Raw genomic sequence first — 18,456 nt, 5'->3', positions numbered from 1 at the left:
TCGACGGCAGCGACTTTGGCGGGCTCCAGCTGCGGGTAGAGAAAGTCAGTTCGCGCTTTACCGGGGCGGGATTCTCGTACTAGTATTGAGAACAGCGGCACCGCCCGCGTCGCCCACGCCGGGCAACTCCGCCCTTCTGCCGCAACTGCTGCCTCCTAGCGTCACACACCTCCTATCTCGTATCTGCTCTGCCTCGCTGGGACTGGGTTGCTCCACGGGACCACGGAAGCGAAGACCAGCGCTGCCAAGGCTCCAGGCTGTCTCGGAGAGAGAAAGTTGTAGAGAGAGAGTGAGAGTGTTTAAGAGACTTCGGTCCGGTCTCTAAAGCCGAGTGATATTGTTTGATGCGTCGGACCGTCGGCGGTGTGTCCACGAATAAAAGTAATAAAAGACCAGGTATCTATTCGCCGACGAGGTGTTTGGCTTCGGACACGACGCGCACAACCTCGTCGAGCGTTGCGCTCGTCTTGAGGGACTTTGTCTCGCTGTGCGCCTGCGGCCCTGCGCGGCCCCAAAGCGCCGGCGCCGCGCAGCAGCGGCAGCAGCGCGGCGAGCGGCGGCTGGCGCAGATCCCGCTTGGCGAGCGCGCGCTGCACCTCCCCAAGGTGGTAGAAGAGGAGGGCGCCTTTCGCCTCCGCCTCCGCCTCCTCCAGGAAGGAGCCGAGCAGCCGGTCCGGCTCGCTCCAGCCGCGTGCCGCCGCGTCGCCTCGCATCCCCGCCACGAAGTCGGCGTCGTGCATCGGCCCGACCCACATCGGCCCCATCACCTGCGGCGCCTCCCTCGGCGCCTCGCCCCTCTCTGAGCAGCAGCTGCACGGCGGCGCGAGGGCGGCGGCGTCCCCAAGCCGCGTCGAGGGCACACGCCACACCTCGCCGCAACTCGGGCAGCGAGCGACGTGCGAGAGCGCCGCGAAGGCCGAGGCGGGCGGCCTGCGCAGGTGCAGCCGAGGGAAGGTTCCGATAGACTTCACGGAAGGTTCTGCCTCTCGGCTGTCTCTCGGCTGTCTCTCGGCTGTCTCTCGGCTGTCTCTCGGCTGTCTCTCGGCTGTCTCTCGGCTGTCTCTCGGCCAGATCTCGGCCAGATCTCGGCTAGATCTCGGCAAGATCTCGGCGGCGGAACGTCGGCTCGAAAGGCCCATCGCCGACGATATGATGCGCCTGCCCCACTGGCGTGGGATCAGGGCGAGATGTCATCACGCGAGATTGCGCACGACTCGGACGATTGGGTTGAGCAAGCAGCCCGAAGCTGCGAGCCGACGGCGACGCGTGCTTTCGGCGTTACAGCGATTTGGATGGATCGCACGTTTTGTTATGCTTGCTGTCCCCCTCTCCTCACGTTGAAGGATAACCTACATAGCCGCTGCGCGGCTATCTCCGAACACACCTGACACGCGACACGGCTTTACCCCCCCGACGAGCCTTTTTGAGGAGGAACACAAAATTAGCCTGCGTATTTTTTACGTATCCACAAGAGCGGCTGCACATTGCTCAGTAGGTCTGTCAGTACGCCCCCTGCAGCTGCACTTCACACTAACCCGTCCCTGCTGCTGGGGGGGGGGCCCCGGAGCAGCAGAGCGGCTGCTGCTGGGAGCTTCGAGCGGGCGCCCGGGACGGGTTCCCCGCTTCGAGCGGGCAGATGCGGCCCCGGGGGGATTCGCTTTCTGAAAAAAGTGAAGTGTCTGCCTCCAAAAAGGGGAAACAACTCACCTAATCTCAGAATCACTCAACAAAGTCACTTTCTCCACTTCGCTGTGTTCTGTCGCAAGGAAGGTGTGGAGAGGGAGCTCTAGTCCTCTAGAGCTCCCCAACCGAGCTGTTGCCCGGCAGCTCAGCGTCATCAGGGCGCGGCCGCGGGCAGAGAGCCTAGGCGTACTTGGCGATGATCGCCATGGTGGCAAATCCCATCATCGCGAAGAGGTACTTGACAATGCCGGGGCACTTGCCGTGGCCTCCCATCATCTCGCTTGCGAGCACCTCTACTGCGCCCATCTGGAGGAAGGTGCCCGCCGCCAGCGCGTTAAAGGCGAGCGGCAACGGGCTCTCCGCCCCTTCGGCGGTGGCCGCGGTGTGGCCGATGAGCATGCCGATCGGGGCGGCGGGGAAACACACAGCGCTGTGGCCGAACCTGTCGGCGCACCTCGCCGCACCTCGCCGCACCTCGCCGCATCTCGCCACATCTCTCGGCTAGTCTCGCGCCCCCCTCCGCCTCCGTCACAGGCTCGCCGGCGACCATCTGCGCCTGCGAGGCGGCGAGGGCGGAGATGGGAGATGGGCGGGGTGGAGCGACGGAGGGGCGAGGGCGGCGGCAGCGAAGGCGGCGGGCCTGCTCATCCCTCGTCAACACACCGCCGCACGAGCTCGCGCAAGCGCTCCGTGCCCATCCGGCGGAGCACACACTTGTTGCCCTCGGGCACCGCCTGCGGGTCCGGGTGCGATTCGATCGCCGATTCGACGGAGTCCTGGCGCAGAATGTGCGTCATCGGGAACGGCGAGCGGTTCGTCCAGTTCGACGCGTCGTCCGCCTCCTCGCCCGCGAAGCAGAAGCCGGGGTGGAAGCCGACCACCTGGAACGCGTCGTCCAGCCCCGCGTCCTCGAGCCACGCCTCTGCGTCTCCGCCGACCCACGGATAGAACTCCTCCCACGAGCGCAGCGCCTGCGGGTGCACGAGCAGCGTGGTCTCGAGCCCCGGCTCGGCCTGCAGCCGGCGCACCTCCGTCTCAAGCGCGAGCAGGAGGTCGCCGGCCGTTGCCGCAGCGGTGACGGCGTAGCGGATTTTTCCGGCCTGCTCGGCCGGCTGGGCCCACGGACAGAGCGCAAGGCCCACGACGACCCGCTGCACCCACGCCCGCGTGGCGAGCGCGGCGGGCGGCGAGAGCGACACCATATATATATATAAATTTGGTTCGGCGCTTGGTTTTGTTTTGCTGGGAAGTTTTTCTTTGTCCAGGCAGCAGCCGGGTACGCCGCTGTCACGCACAAGTTCCCTGGCTGCAACGAGGCGGGCCTGCGGCTGCTCGTCGGCACGGCGGCGCGTGAGGCGGCGGCGAGGCACCTACCCAGACGTTCCGTCACAATGCCGCCGCATGCCGCCGCAATGTCGATTGCAATGCAGGCAGCGCAGGAACCGTGCTGGTGCGGCATGGAAGAGGCCGGCCCACATGGGCAGACCTCCACTGGGGCCACGTGCAAGACAGTATGCAACGTGACGCCCAGAGAGACAGCTCCCCAACCCGCCGCCGCCAAGGCATTGGGCCTCAGCTGGAGCTGTCCGAGGACGGATGACCGAGTCCTCCAGAGGCAAGCCAGAGGCATGCCAATAGCAAGCCAAAGGTAAGCTGCTGGCGTCCACAGTTGGCGACCTCAGTGTCGACCACAAGGGGCGAGATCACGACGTGGCGTCCCGACACAAGGGTGCCGACCGGGCGAGAACGCCAGGCGAGCCCCACAGTGGCGTCCATGGCGTGAGGCCAAGGCCGCGCCATGGCGTCCACACAGTCGGGCGTCCACAATGTGTGACGACCCCATCGTGGCGAACACAAAGAGGCGACCGCTGTGGCGACCAGCGGTACGCCAAAGGGTGCTAGAGGCGTGTCTGGGTAAGCCGAGGCTTGACAGCCACCTTCGAGGCCTTGTGGCCACCTGTGAGGCTTGTGAGCCATCTCGAGCGAGCCTACATGGGCGGTGGGCGCGAGGAGGTAATGGACCTCTGACGCATCACAGAGCTCGAGATGACAAGCGTGGCGGAGCTAGCAGCACAGCCTGTACAGGCGCCCGCCCTGCCAGCCCGCCCTGCCCTCGCCCCGCCCCCCCCGCCCGCCCGCCGGTGGCGGGCCCGTCCTGGCTGTTCCCTTGCAGGAATTGGCACTGGACGAGAGCTGGGGCGGCGTGAACGTGACATACCTGAGCTGGGGCGGCGTGAACCTAACAAGGTGCACCCAGTTACCGCTGAGCCGCGAGGCGAAGGCAACATGTTTTGGGGTGGGGGCAGGGTCGACCGGGCTCCCCACACCAGACATGGGTACCAAGGTGCACCGCATCCCCTGCTGCTCTGACATTTGTCGAGCTCAACGTCTCTACCTGTGGCGCGGACCGACGCAACTGCGGAGGTGTTAATCGCTGTCGCCAAACAGCCAGGCGGAGGGCAACCTCGTTAGGAGGCTAGAGATCTCCCTTCCACCGAAGGGAGGATCGCCCTGCCACAGCTACGCGGCGACGCCAGCTTGCGAGACGTTCAATTCGAGCATTCGGGCCACATGCGATGGGATCGATGTGCGATTGGAGCAGCAACTACACGCCCGGGGCAGCTACGGCCGCCACCTCCTACCGGGCGGCGACCCCAATTTGTCGATGGGCCTTTATGAGACAACCTGGGACTCCACTCCGGCAGCCGGCGCGATGGGCCTGTTTGAGCGCCGACGCCGGGGTCGTGTGGCGATGTGCCTCGGGAGCTCCAGACGCAGCTCTCGGGGCACGCCAACCCAGGAGATTTAAAGGACCAATCAACAAATACAACCAACGATCAGCTGGAGAACTCGGACGCGATGGATAATCGGAGATAGCCGCGCAGCGGCTATGTAGGTTATCCTTCAACGTGAGGAGAGGGGGACAGCAAGCATAACAAAACGTGCGATCCATCCAAATCGCTGTAACGCCGAAAGCACGCGTCGCCGTCGGCTCGCAGCTTCGGGCTGCTTGCTCAACCCCATCGTCCGAGTCGTGCGCAATCTCGCGTGACCCACCCTCCTCTTCCCTTGCACGCGAGTGTTCTCTGATTGTATGTGTGGACAGGGAGTGTCCTGTCCTCACGGCGTCGGCGCATGTGTGTGTTGTGGTTCCCAGTGTGGGGCCTGTTTGAGCGCCGACGCGGCCGGGGTCGTGTGGCGATGTGCCTCGGGAGCTCCAGACGCAGCTCTCGGGGCACGCCAACCCAGGAGATTTAAAGGACCAATCAACAAATACAACCAACGATCAGCTGGAGAACTCGGACGCGATGGATAATGTGTGTGTATACTCTACGGTGAGCTCCGCGTAGTAAATGACACCGCCTTTTCTCCTTCCCCGCTCTCGAAACAACTGACGCTACCGCGAGACGTATGCTGCGGTTGGTCGACGAGGCGGTGCGCTGGCGGCCGGCACCGGGTGGCTGGGGCGCGCTCCTCCCCGTCAAACCGCAGGCAGCGCCAGCCCGACCACCCGTGGCGTCAGTGCATCGGTGGCGGCGTCGCCCTCCGCCGTTCCCGGCGGCCCAAAGCACAGCTCAATCTCCACCACGCACGTGAAGCCTCCGGCGCCGGCGCAGAGTCCCCTCGCGGCGGCTCGCGCCGCGGCCCACGCGGCGGTGCGCAGCGCCTCTGCGTCAGCCGACCTCCACCGCACCTTGCGCCACGCGTCCTGGTCGTCGGCGAACGCATCGTAGCCGCCGCCTCCGCGCGGCGCGCCGCCGGAGCTGCAGTAGATCTTGCCGAGGCTCCACAGCAGCGACGCGAGGTCGCGGTGCCCGCCCAGCGCGCCCGGACAAGGCACCGAGAGGTCGAGGCAGAGGAGCGCGCCCGACGTCGCGACGGCGGTGGTGTGGGACACGGAGATGGAACCTTCGGCAGCGTCGGCCGCACCGATTGCGCCGTCGGCAGCGGCGCCGTCGGCAGCGATTCGAAGCGCCGTGGCAGCGTCAGTCGCCCGATCGCTGGAGGGCGGCGCGAGGGCCTGGCCCCGCGCGCTGAGGTTCCACTCGCGCCGTTGCCGCTGCAGCGCCGCCTCGCTCACAAGCCAGGCCGAAATGACCCGAGATGACCTGAGATGACCCGAGATGACCCGAGATGAGGTCGCCTCGCACACGGGCCAAGCCCTCGCGCCGGCCGCGTTCTGCAGAAAGATAAGAAGCGAGCCCGTCTCGCCGAGCACGTAGCGGGGCGAGGCGCTCGAGGCGAGGTGCTGGAAGCCGTCGAGGTACCGGTGCTCCTCCTTCGGCAGAGTACCCGAGATTACCCGAGATTACCCGAGATTGCCCGTCGAGGCACCGGTGCTCCCCTCCTTCGGCAGCTCGAGGACGTGCGAGAGGTGCGGGCTCGCCTCGGCGGCGCGCACAAAGTCGGCCGGCTGCGGCGAGCGCCAGTCCGGAACGACGAGGACGAAGCTGCCGGGGCAGCCCGCCGGCCTGCTGGCGAGCTCGGCGTCGATCGCCCGCACCGCCATCGCCATGATTCCGTCGTCGTACGGCGGCCCGCACTCTGCCTGTGGGGAGATATGGGGAGATCTGGGGAGATCTGGGGAGATTAGGCGTACGGCGGGCCGCACTATGCCGAACGGACGCCCCGCAGCCCGCCGCTGCGCGCCACGGAGAAGAAGTTGCCTAGATGCTGAATACGCCTCACCTCGGGGCGGGAAGACGGTACTGAGCAGTGAATTCAGAGCACTGTGCGGAACGAGCGACAGAAAGACAGTGCATACAGAGGAATGCGGTCGAGTACAGCGGAGTCCGTGTCCTCTCGAGCGCTGGTTGGAATGCAAGAATACTGTGCTCCGCGTCTAGAGCAGGCTGCCGCTCGAGCCGAACGGCGCGTCCGTGTCGGCGAATGCGGAGCAGAAGCGTGCGTGCCGCCGATTCATCGGAGAGGCAAAGCACTCGAACCCGACGCCGAAATCGGCACCAAGCTGCGCCATCGCGCCGGGCGGCGTGGCGAGCTGCCAGCCTCTCCCTTCCGAGGGTTAGGTGCGGGTTAGGTACGGTAGGTTTCTCCACACACCACAAAGTGGTGGGGCAAGGGCCAGGCAGTCCCTCGCATCTCCACGCCCGGACGCGGGCAGGAGCTGGCACGGCGTTCAACGTGCAAGGCCCGGTGCGCGTGGGTGAGCCGACCTTCCGAAGAGCGAGGCCCGAAGAGCGTCGCGTAGCGCTGCAGCAGCAGGGAGAGGCGGTCACAACACATCACCTCTCTCTCTCTCTCTGTCTGTCTGTCTGTCTGTCTATCTCTCTCTCTCTCTCTCTCTCTCTGTGTGTGTGTGTGTGTCTCTCCACTGCCCCCTCTCTGTCTGTCTGTCTTATTGCAACACACCTGCAGCAGCAGGAAGAGGCGGGCGTTGAGCTCACGCGCCGCGCCTTTGTACCCCTCCTTCAGCTTGGCGAAACACTCCCCGTTGAGGGCGTGCTCCGCGCGCTGACCCTCCGGCCGCGGCTCGAGGCGCAAGCGGCAACCACCCCGCTGCTCCGCCGTCGCAACCACACACAATCGTCGAGAAGGGTAGGAGGGCTGCGTTGCGTGGACGCCGCCCTCGCCGCCGCCGCCCTCGCCACCTCCTCCCGCGCCGCCGCCTCCCGCGCCGCCGCCTCCCGCGCCGCCGCCACCGACTCGGCAGCGACGCTGTAGCTCCCGGCTCTGCGCCCCGCCGCTGCCGCGGCCGAGTGGCTCGCGAGCCGCAGCCAGCTGCGCGCGCCGCAGCTGCCACTGGCTGCGCAGCCACGAGTCCAGGGCAACTGCGTGCCGCTCGACGAGGGCGGAGTCCTCAGCCTCCCCCGCGCGCGCCCGCGCGCGCGCAAGGTACTTCGCGAGCGGCCAAGCCGCGCCGCAGTGGCCGCCGGCGCCGGCCGCTGCGTCCGCGTCGACGAGCGGCACGAAGAGCTGCTCGTCGCCGGACTCCACCAACCCACCGGCGTGGCTGCGGGCGAGCTGGGTGAAGATCCAAGCGTTGAGCGTCTCGTTGGGCGGCTTGCGGCCGCTGGCGGCGGCGGCCTGAGCGGTGAATACGCCAACGTGAGGGCGGGAAGACGGTATTGAGCAGAGTATTCAGAGCACTGTGTGGATATGAGCGACAAAAATACAGTGAGCAATAGAATGCGTATTCCGCTTCTAGGGCGGCCGCCTCTGCCTCAAACGCCTTTCGCAGCGTGAGCATCAGCGCGGCGCGGCGGCACTCGAGGAGGAGGAGCGAGCTGAGCTGATCGTCGCCCTCGCTGCTGCAGCCGAGGCGCTCGACGTCTGGGAGGCGGACCGTGGCGAGGAGGGGCGGGCAGCGCCGCAGCATCAGCCCGATCCGGCCGTTGCCCGCCTCAAAGCGCAGGCATGCGGCGCCTCTCGGCATCAGCTGGCCGACCGCCTCAACCGCAGACTGGAGCCAGCGCGGAGAGGCGAGCCGCACTGCCCCCGGCAAGTCGGGAAGCGGGCAGTCGTCGACGCTGTCCTCGCCATCCTGGCCAAAGAAATCGTCGCCGGGAGCGTCGGGCAGCGCACGCAATCCGCCGCACCGTCGCTGTTCAGTGCTGAGGAGCTCTACAAGCCCGCGTGCGAGGGAGGAGATGACAGCTTCGGTGCTCCCTCTGGGGATGCAGACGGCTGCAGTTGCCGGAGCACCTTCAGAACGCAGCAGCGCGAGCAAGGCCGTGCGGGAAGAGCCGGCGTCGGCAGAGCCGGCGTCGGCAGCCTCTGGCCAGTCGGAGGCCCAGTCAGGCATGGGCTACCTCAGCTCGGCTACCTACTGCGTTGCGTTTTTCTGACATCACGAGCGTCTGGGAGGAGCTCCCGCGTCAAATTCTTTTCTGACAGGTCGGTGGAGGGCGTGGATTGGTGGGTCGACGAGGGGCCCGAGTGGGGCTCGGCGGAGCTGGAGGAGGAGTGGCGCGCCGCGTCACAGGTACGACATCCTCGACCGCGTGTTCACAGCAGTGGGCGTGAAGAGACGCTGTTCACACCTCACAGGTACGACATCCTCGACCCCGCCCTCACCCGGCCTGGCCGCTTCGACCGCCTCGTGCGCATCGAGCTGCCAGACGAGGCGGGGGCATATAGGCGATATAGCCGAGACATAGCCGAGATACGGCCGGTACACAGCCGAGATGTAGCATCGAGACGGGGATCTAGCACGTACGCTTACTCGTGATGTGTGGCAGCCAGCTGGCTGAGTGTCTTGTGAGCTTGTGTGTGTCTGTGTGTCGCTCACGCATGCCGTCAACTCCTGTCCCGCGTCCACCATACCGCGCTGGTGTCCAGTCAACTCCGAGCCTCTGACTGTTCTTCGCCATACATACATATCCCGGTCATCGCTCACACTTGCGTCGGGCCAAAGCCCCGCCAGACTCCCTTCACACTCTCTCTCCTAGAGTCCCGTGGCGTCGTCCTAGAGTCCGGAGGTCCCGTCCGTCCCGTCTCGTGACCGTCTCCGTACCACCAAGACTCGACCTACAATCCCAGAGTCGGCCGCCGGGGCGGGCGTTTGCCCGCCCAGGACGCCCCGGCCGAACGTGGCAGCGTCGTCTGTTCACGAACAGCCCTTTGGAACCCCCAACACGCTATCCACCTCATCCGCTCAATGCTCGCAATCTTCATCCCCGCCTTTCTCTCGCACACCGCTTGCGATTCACTCTTTCCCCTGCGCAGTGGACGCGGTCCGGTTGGCTCCAGCCACCGACCTCCAGCACCCGAGCACGCGCCGAGGAGCTCCTGCGAACCCACCGCGCCGCCAGCGCCTTTGCATGCTGCACCTACTCCGCATCTCGCTCGCATGCCTCATGACGCTCACCTCAGCCCAGTCAACAGCTACGACCCCGGCCGCGACCCCGCCATCGGCCCTCTCGCCGACGCCGCTGTCGGCCCCGGCAGCGGCTCGCTCGTCGCCGCATCCGCCGGCAACGCCACTGGACTTGAGCCCTCTTTCCCACTCAGAGGGGAGCCGCACATCGCTACCATTGTGGGCCCCGCCGATGTCTCCACCGGCGGCGGACCCCTCGCCCTCGCCGCCATCGCTGTCGCCGGCGTCGGCAGCTACGCTGGTGGCTCTGCCTTCATCCTCGGGCTCACTCCCGTCGCCCTCGACGGGCAGCCACTACCTGTACCTATACCGCAGGGCACCAACCGCACCAGCCGCATCTCCGCCTGCGGCTCGGCTGGCGCCGCCTCCGCCGTCAAAGCGCCCACCTGCGACATGGCTGCTCACCACCGCGCCGCGGGGCGTCCGATATCGACTGCCAGCGCAGTCAGCTTGGGCCTGGTTTCCACCGATGGCCCTCCTCGCGACGCTCCGCTCCCCGCCAGCCGTACACATCGCAACAGCACATTTCGCCCAGGCGGCGTTCTCGCCGCCGCGCTCGCCTGCCGGAGGGGCGCCAGCGGCATCGCCATCGGCAACTGCGCCGCCTCGCCTTTCCACCACGGCCTCCTCGTCGCCAGTGTCGCCTGCCTCGGTGGCTCCGACTGCGTCGCCACGCAACCAGTCTGCCAGCAACCCGTTGCACCCAGTCCAAATCCTCCAGCGCTACTCGACTACAGCGATGGGGGGGAAGCTGGAGCTGGATCCAGATTGGATCCAACCATCGCCCGCCGCGGCGGCGCCTCGCCTCGCCTCCCTGGTCTCTCCGTCACCGGCGGCGCCTCCCTCGATGGCCTTGACCGCGCCGCCTCGCCTACCCGCTCCCGCACAACCCGCAGAGCCAGGACCACCGTCGGCGGCATCCCCGTCGAGAGCCCCACCGGCGCCGCCCCGCCTACCTACGCGACCATCGTCCGCCGCGGCGGCGCCTCGCCTCGCCTCCCTGGTCTCTCCGTCACCGGCGGCGCCTCCCTCGATGGCCTTGACCGCGCCGCCTCGCCTACCCGCTCCCGCACAACCCGCAGAGCCAGGACCACCGTCGGCGGCGTCCCCGTCGGGAGCCCCACCGGCGCCATCCTGCCTGCCGACGCGACCATCGGCCGCGGCCGCGCCGTCCTGCCCTGCCTTTGGGACCTCCTTATCCCCGACGGCGCCTCCCTCGATAGCCCTATCTGCGCCGCCTCGCGTCCCGCAGACAGCACCTCTTTTATCCGCCTCTTCATCGGCGACGTCCGCATCGGGAGCCACCCCTATGCCCTCCCACCTTCTCGCGGCAGCGGTGGCCGCCGCCACGCCGCTTTGCCTGGCCTTCCAGGCCTCTCCGTCGACAGCGGCGTTTCCCTCGGTGTCTCCGCCTGCACCGCCTCGCCTCCTGTCAACAGCACCCCAATTCGTGCCAGCGACTCTGTCCCTGGCGGCTCCGTTGAGAGCCTCGCTCGCGCCGTCTTCTCTTTCGCAGACAACGCCTGCGCCATCGACTGCCATGGCCGTGCCACACTGCCCCAAATCCGAGGCGTCTCCAGTCGCGTCTCCGCCGACCGCGACATCCCGCCCACCCATTGCTGGACAACCCGCAAGGTCGACGATAGCTCTGCCGATGGCCGCTATGCCCTCGGATTTCTCGCCGACGCACTCGGCGGCATCGACCAAGTCTCTGTCGGGTCCTGCGCGACCTCCGGCATCGACATCTTCTGTATCAACGACGTCACCATTGCTCCTGGCCTCCGGACTGATCACCCGGTGGCCAACGAGGACTACAGATGCCTGCGATATCGATACAGCGTCATCGCCGCCGGCGCCCCCGACCTCGGCGCCTCCGCCTCTGCTTCAGCCTGGGACGCCAAGCTTGACACCCGCAGCGGCGCCTCCTCCGCCGGCGCCCTCGCCGCCATCGCCGCCATCGAGAGCCATGCGTCCACCGCTGACGCCCTCTACGTCGCCACCGTCACCAGCGGTGCCTCCTCTGATGGCTCTGCTGCTGTCAGCTGTCTCGCCGTCGCCTGGCTCGACGGCTGCTTCGCCGTCGTTCATATCGACGGCCGCTTCGCTGTCGCTCGATTCGACGGCCTCGCCGATGGCTCCAGCGCTGTCGGCCGCTCCGCCGATGGCTCTGCTGCTGTCGGCCTTCTCGCCGCCGCTCAGCTCGACGGCCTTGAGTGCCCACACCACATCGACCACGCCAAGCGCACCTCCGGGAGGCACACCGAGGGCGCCTGGCGTTCCAAGGAGCGCTCCACCCGGCCTTCGCGACTCAACGCCATTGTCGCCTACGCCATCTCCAGCAAGCACCATGCAAACTCAGAGAACTTCACCGAGCGCGCACGCCTCCTCCCACGCCACAACTGGAGAGAGCCAAAGCACGTCGCGCCAGGATCGCACGCTTCAGCCGTTAGCGGCCCATGGACCGAGCTTGCCAAACCCGACGACGAGGTCAACGAGACAGCACCGCCTCCCGCACCCCGCCAACCCGCCAAGCCCCTTCCCATCCAAGGAAAGGCCGAGCGCGCTGCACGCAACAGCGTCGCCGACGCGCGGGTCATCGCCGTCGCTCACGCTGTCGAGCGACTCAACTCAAGCACCCTCGAACCGGGCGACGACCTCCGCCCCATGCGACGCACCTGCGTGCCTGCCGCCGTTGCCGACGGTGACAGGAGTGTACCACTTCCCGCTACCGGAAGCCAAAACACCGGCGTCGCTGAGCACCACGAAGCCATGGGACATCGTGCCGGCTCTACCCTCGACCCCTCTGTCGACGATGTCTCGAGTACTCCCGGGAGGCTCGGGCATTGTTCCGACAGTGTCTTCCCTGTCAACTCCGCCCTCAACAGAGGCTTCACACCTGCCTCCGGTGCCATCGTCAAATTTGGGCACCCCCAACCCGGGCTCCGCATCTTGGCTGCACTCGACTCCGCCGGACCACGCTGCGATCCATCCGGCCACGCGCAAGCCATGCGACAGGACGAACAACCAGGCGGCGCATCCTGGTTCACCGCTGGACTCAAAGAACCCCGCGACCGCAGCGGCAAAGCTGACGATTCACGCTTTGTCGAGCGCTTCATCCGTGGCGAGTGCACCATGGAGGAGTGCGCTGGGACCAGCCCCGAATGGTGCTACATTACACACGCCGAGGCCCAACAAATTGCCCTCAGAGAAGTCTATCCATTCTCTCGCCATAATCCAACCGCACTCGATGCTCGGCCCCGCTTCAATCAGCCGTGCATCACTTCGCCGTGCTCCACCTCCAGTTACGGCCCACGTATGGCCACCCATGTCACGCCCCTTGTTCCGTTCCGCCACCGAGGGCAACGTCAGCCTACCAAACAGCCGCACCGGATGCCGAAGCTACGCCACCGACCTACCCCGGTCAGACACCTCGGCCCCTTCCAACGCTCCGCAGATGGGCTCCAATGTAACTTGCATCGAGAGTCCAGAAGGCGACCAGTCAGCCACGCTGCGACCAGTCGATCTCCTCCAGAGCTTCGCGACTACATTGAAGGGGGGGATTTTGGTCCCGGACAGGTTCTCGCCGACACACGCCGCTATACAATTGGTTCGCTTCGTATCGACCGCTTTGACATATCTGGCCACAATTCCGGTATACGCCGCTACGCTACCGATTCGTCAGATGATGCCCCGGCTACTGGCACGGCATCAACATATTTTTTTTGCGTCAACACGACGATTTTTTTTTCACAACCGCGACAACGAACGGACTCAATTCTTCACAGCAACCAAGTGGATGCACCAGCTCGCCAGGGCGTATGTAATACCGGTGATCCACACGATTGCTACGCAATTGGTTCGCACGCCGTCGACTACGATGTCGACCACTCCGCCGAGAGAGTTTTTCTCGACTTTCTCTCTCTCCCGCGCCTTCGGCTCGCTCGCCGACACACGCCACTGCGCTATCGGTTCGCACACGCCGTCGACCACAATGTCGACGACTCCGCCGATGGACTCCGACATGACTCACATCGAAGGTCCGGAGAGATTCACGAAGCGAGTTACGGTTGCTCGACTAGAGCCGTACGTCGACTCGTCGAGGGGGGGGACGTCGGGCCAAAGCCCCGCCAGACTCCCTTCACACTCTCTCTCCTAGAGTCCCGTGGCGTCGTCCTAGAGTCCGGAGGTCCCGTCCGTCCCGTCTCGTGACCGTCTCCGTACCACCAAGACTCGACCTACAATCCCAGAGTCGGCCGCCGGGGCGGGCGTTTGCCCGCCCAGGACGCCCCGGCCGAACGACTTGACCCCTGCTTGTCGCGGCGCACGTGGCGTGGGCGCCACAGCAGGAGGCCCGGTGGAGCGGCAGAGGTGGAGATGAGAGCGGCGCAGGAAGCGGAGGTGCGGAAGGTGGAGAGAGCGGCGGCAGAGGCGACTGCGGCGCGGCATGCCGAGGCGCTGCTGGCGCAGGAGGAGGCGGAGAAGGAGGCGGAGGAGCGTGCCAAGGAGAGCAAGAAGGGGAAGAAGAAGAGGAACAAGGCAAAGGGCGGCGGGGGCGGCGCTGGGCCGTCGCGGGAGCCGGAGGATGAGTCAGCGCTGGCGGCGGAGGAGGCAGAGTTGGCAGCGGCGTTCGACCGGAGCGCGAGGCTGGAGGACGAGGCGAGGCGCGCAGCGGAGGAGCAGGCGCCTCCCGCCGGGTCGACTGGCGACTCTCCGAGTGAGGAGCGCAGCCCGCTGTGGCGCTCTCGCTAGCCGACGCCAACTTCGACACAGGTCGCGCAGCGGTTCCCGAGTCCACCCTGGGCGGCGAGACCACGTTAGCATAGTTTGCTTCACTCGGCCGAAGGATCACGTCGCGATCCCTTGCGGGCACCAGTGCGCGTGCGGCGACTGCTCCGCTCAGATGGCGCAGTGTCCTATATGCCGCCAGTCGGTGCTCGTGTGGATGGACTCATCGCGCATTCGCCTGGCGTGAGAGAGTGCTGAGTGGCTCTTGGACCCTACGGTTGAGATGAAAAAAATCTGGCCCACAGACGTATAGAGCTCTATGGACTATGCCTCTCTCGCTTAGCTAGGAGCTACGGCTTTAGGCTCTCCAGCGCGCAGGCTAGAGCTGTCAAACGTTAACTTTGGGCCTAACAGTTGCACTATTGTTGGCTGAAATCCTCAACGTTGTTCAAGTGTTCTCCCCCAGCCCAAGCTGTTACTGTTTGTTACTGTTGTTACTGTTGTTCAGTGGTCAGCAAGCAGAAAATGCCAAAAACCCGGGTAAAACCCGAAAATACCCGGGGAGATTTCCAGGTATTTTCGGGTATTACCTGCACTGGACGCTGGAGATCGTCGTGGGTCACTGGTAGGCCTTCCTTATTGTTGTTCAGCTGGCCTAACATTAGCTAATGTTGTTGGGGAGCCCAACTGTTGTTCTGTTGTTACTGTTAACACTAGCAACACTGTTCAGCTCTTAACGTTTGACAGCTCTAGCGCAGGCGTTGCAGAGGGCCCCCCCCCTAATTAAAATGCTAGCGCATTGACCTGCCACGCCCTCCGCAGCTCACATACGTCTCATAGGTCATACTCACCTCCCAGGGTAGGCTCGCTCGTACAAACCGGCGCAGCTCATCCCAAACACGCGCGCCGCGTACCCGTCCGAGCACATCAGCAGCGACCGCGCGGCGGGCTCGGCGCTGCTCTTACGCACGAGCAGCATTGGCAGCGACACGCTGAGCAGCGGGCCATGCGCGCGCAGGCTCGCCTCCAGCATCGCTTCCGAGTTGTGCTCGTGCACCACGGCGCCAACCGGCGCGCGGAAGGGCGGCGCCGACCCGTTGCAGGCGATGTAGCGGTCGTAGAGGCGGAGGGTGGCGAGGCCGGCGGGACGAGGAGCGAGGAAGTGCCAGTCGGCCTGCGGTGGCGGCTTCTCGCCGTGGAAACCCTCGGCGAAAGGCGTGAGAGGACGGTCGTCCCAAAAGGCAGCGGATTGGCCTGCCGTCGAGCTTAGGAGCAGCGATCGCAGCGGCGGGTGGGCCGCTGCCCAGAACAGGTCCGGCCGCGTGCGAAGAATGTAGTCGTACTGGGTTCCGTCCTCGTCCTCGGCTCGCTCGATGAGCGGCACGCAACGGCCAACGGTGCGCCACTGGGCCATGGCGCGGCGCGCGTTCGCCTCCGTGGCGCCGATGAAACCGTCGAGAGGGCAGCGCAGGTTAAGAGCGACCCCATCGGCACCGGAGGCCGTGCGGAGGTCGGTCGCGCGAACACGAAGCGCGGAAAGCGTTGCACGAACATCTTGCTCCCCGCTGCTGACGGGCGAGGCGGCCCACATTCGCTGGCCTGGCTTCGGCGCGTCGTCCTCGAGTACGAGAGCCGCAAAGGTGTCCGAGTGCAACCCGGCGCTGGCTTGCTCAAGCATCGCCGCAATCGACTGGTGCACGTGCGGTCGTGTGAAAGTGCGAGAGATGCCCGCGATGCACACCGCCAGCCGTGAGGCGCCGGCTGCCGGCGCCTGCAGCTGGTGGCGCGAGGAGGGGTGCCGTATGACTGGTGACTCCACGTCGCTCCCGTCGCAGCTGCAGTGATACCCTCCCCTCCCCGGAGGATAGCCGCACCGCACCGCCGCGTCGAAGCCGACGCAGCGGAAGACACCGCGGCAGTTGAGGACCCAGACAGAGGACGCATTTCCCTTACCGTCGCCCTTTGCACACCCGTAGCTCACTCCCTCGAGACAAGCGGCGGTGCTGTGCTGCTCGACGAGTGATACTGGGCACCGGCTTCTTTGGCGACGCCGGCGCTGCCCGCCGCCCTTCTCGGCCGACGGCAGCCTGCGGCACTCACCCATTATCCACAGACCGGCGTCGCCCTTGTCGAAGGCCGTCCGCTGCACCTCGACGCCGACCTCACGCAAGTGGCGCTGCAGCAATGCCTCGACGAACACCTGCCGATTCTGCGGCGGCTTCTCGGCTGTCGCGGCGCCGATCAGGTCCTCTGCGCTCAGGTTAGCGTACGCGCGCCGCCGCAGCTTGTCGTGCAAGCCCACAAACCGCTCGATGGCGCCCCAGCGTCCCGCCGCGATGGCATCGTCCATGTAGCCCGGGTGCTTGCGCGAGCGAGGCACCACGACCGTATTTGGGCCAAGGACAAAGTGCTCCGCGTCCTTCTCCGGCACCGTCAGCATACGCCCGTTTTCCCACAAGCAACGCCGCACGCGCAGCGCCCACTCCCCAGCCGACGATCTCGTGAACGCCCACGCTGAGCAGGGCCGCATGTCTGGACGCAACAGCAACGCAACCTCTGGCGTCGCACCACTGCTCGCCGCGAGTCCAAAGACGCGGCTGCGACGGGTCGCTCGATGATATCGTACAGCATCTCTAGGCTGTGGACGAGCTCTCCGGCCAGCTGGCGTCCCCTGGGTGCCCTCCAGACCTCTGCGAGCGCCTCCATGGCCGCCCTGCCGGCGTCGTCCTTGTAGTCGAGTTCGCCGAGCCCGAGCTGTCCGCTCCTGACTCGCATGATCGCGCCTAGGCTGGTGGCTTGCAGCTTGGAGCCGCCGCCGTCGCTGGCCCTTCCGGTAGACTCGAGCAGCTCTGTCCACGCGCCCCCGTGTTCCCACGGCCACGCGCGCGGTAGCTCCTCCGGCATGTGGACGATGAGGTTGCCGACGTCGTGCCCCGCGCTCGTGATGGCTTCGCGGAGGTGGTGAACCGTTCGAGCCCTTGTTGCACGAGCCCGCGTAGCTTGCGCTGTCCGCCTGCCCAGCTGACCGTTCCGTCTCTCCTCTGTGGCCCGTATGCGATCAGGGACGCCTCCCGAGCCAGTTTGCCGTCGTATGGGCAAACTTTGGTGCACAAAAGATCGCAGATCGGACCGCGGCGCGCGGGCCCCGAGAGCGCAACTCGCAAGAAAGCAACTCGACGCAACGCAACGCCCAACGGCCAACGCCACGCTGAGAGGGTCCGACCTCCGACCGCACGCGGCAGCAGAACATGCAGCAGAGAAAGTACGAGCAGCCCGGCCGCGGCGGCGCGGGGGGGGACGAGGAGCCCAGACTGGAGCAGCCGCGCTGCGCGCCGTCTGGACTGGAGCCCCAGACAGAGGCCAGAGCATGGCGGCACCGAGGCCGAAACACGAAAGCGAACTCCGAAAAACGCATACGTAGCGATATTGAGCGTACGCATGCATTTTGCACACATCTCTGTGGAGCCTAGAAGCTAGAGACGTCGGTGTGACATACCATAAAATGCACCGCAAAGAGGGCCTCTCCCCCTGCTGCTGCCCGCCGGGGCGACTCGAGCGCTCCCGCAGCACTGCCCCATCCACCCATGCGCGGCTCGCCGCCCTCACCGCCTGGCGTACGTGATCTTCATCAGGTTGGTTGGCGTGATCTTGAAGCCCTGCAGTCCGCCCATCGCGACGCCCGACTGCATCTCCGACTCGAACTCGACGAAGGCAATCCCCGCCTTGCCCGGCACCAGCCGCACCTGCGAGCCGGGGCGCCGAGCGGGCGGCGGCTCTCAGCGGGTGGCAGAGCGGGTGGGCGGCGGCGGCGGCGGCGGCGGGGGGGGGGGGGGGGGGAGGGGGGGGGGATTCCAGGGGCGGGGCCCTCAAAAACCCCTCCCCCGGGGGGGATCGAGGGCGGTCTCCTGACCGGGAGGGGGCGGGCCCCCCGGGGGCAAAGCGGCAAATGCTCCCCGCGCGCCTCCTTGAAACCGGGGAACTGCGAAAAAAGCATCCAGAGCATCATCTCGTTGACCTGGTCTGGCAGGGCCTCCACAAACAGGATCGGGTTCCGCAAGTTGGCGGCGGGCGCGGCGGGCGCGGCGGGCGCCCCCCGCGCGGGGGGGGCCGCCATTTCGGGGTCCGGGGCCTCCTCGCGAGGGGCCTTTGGGGCGGCCGCCTTCTCCTTTTTGGGGCCCGGCTTGGGCTCCTCGGGGTCCGCCCTTTTTTTT

The 18,456-nt window shown here is 66.3% G+C and overlaps 3 protein-coding genes across 3 annotated transcripts in view; all 3 read right to left on the bottom strand.

The window, feature by feature from the left end:
• Positions 1-1,681: 1,681 nt before the first annotated feature.
• On the bottom strand, positions 1,682-2,894 carry EMIHUDRAFT_433562 (hypothetical protein). Its single transcript, XM_005790448.1, has 2 exons — positions 2,324-2,894; positions 1,682-2,239 (listed from the first exon to the last, which is right to left on the bottom strand). The coding sequence occupies exon 1, from the start codon at positions 2,883-2,885 to the stop codon at positions 2,328-2,330; it is 558 nt and encodes a 185-aa protein (XP_005790505.1). The 5' UTR covers positions 2,886-2,894; the 3' UTR covers positions 1,682-2,239; positions 2,324-2,327.
• Positions 2,895-7,207: 4,313 nt separating this feature from the next.
• Positions 7,208-8,489, bottom strand: EMIHUDRAFT_351663 (hypothetical protein; the record flags this gene model as incomplete). The annotated part of the gene is made up of 2 exons (XM_005790447.1): positions 7,850-8,489; positions 7,208-7,719 (listed from the first exon to the last, which is right to left on the bottom strand). Coding segments are annotated over exons 1-2 (815 nt in total), but the record flags the coding sequence as incomplete, so codon positions are not given.
• Positions 8,490-17,847: 9,358 nt separating this feature from the next.
• The window catches only part of EMIHUDRAFT_62832 (hypothetical protein), a gene marked incomplete at both ends in the record, with an annotated part of 1,517 nt that continues 908 nt past the window's right edge, over positions 17,848-18,456 (bottom strand). The window contains one exon of the mRNA XM_005790446.1: positions 17,848-17,967. Within this exon, the coding sequence (XP_005790503.1) occupies positions 17,848-17,967 (120 nt within the window). The remainder of the gene's footprint in view (positions 17,968-18,456) is intronic.

Source organism: Emiliania huxleyi, assembly GCF_000372725.1.
Source record: "Emiliania huxleyi CCMP1516 chromosome Unknown EMIHUscaffold_12, whole genome shotgun sequence".
In the NCBI taxonomy this organism is placed as follows: Eukaryota; Haptophyta; order Isochrysidales; family Noelaerhabdaceae; genus Emiliania; species Emiliania huxleyi.
This window is presented reverse-complemented; position numbering and strand designations above follow the sequence as displayed.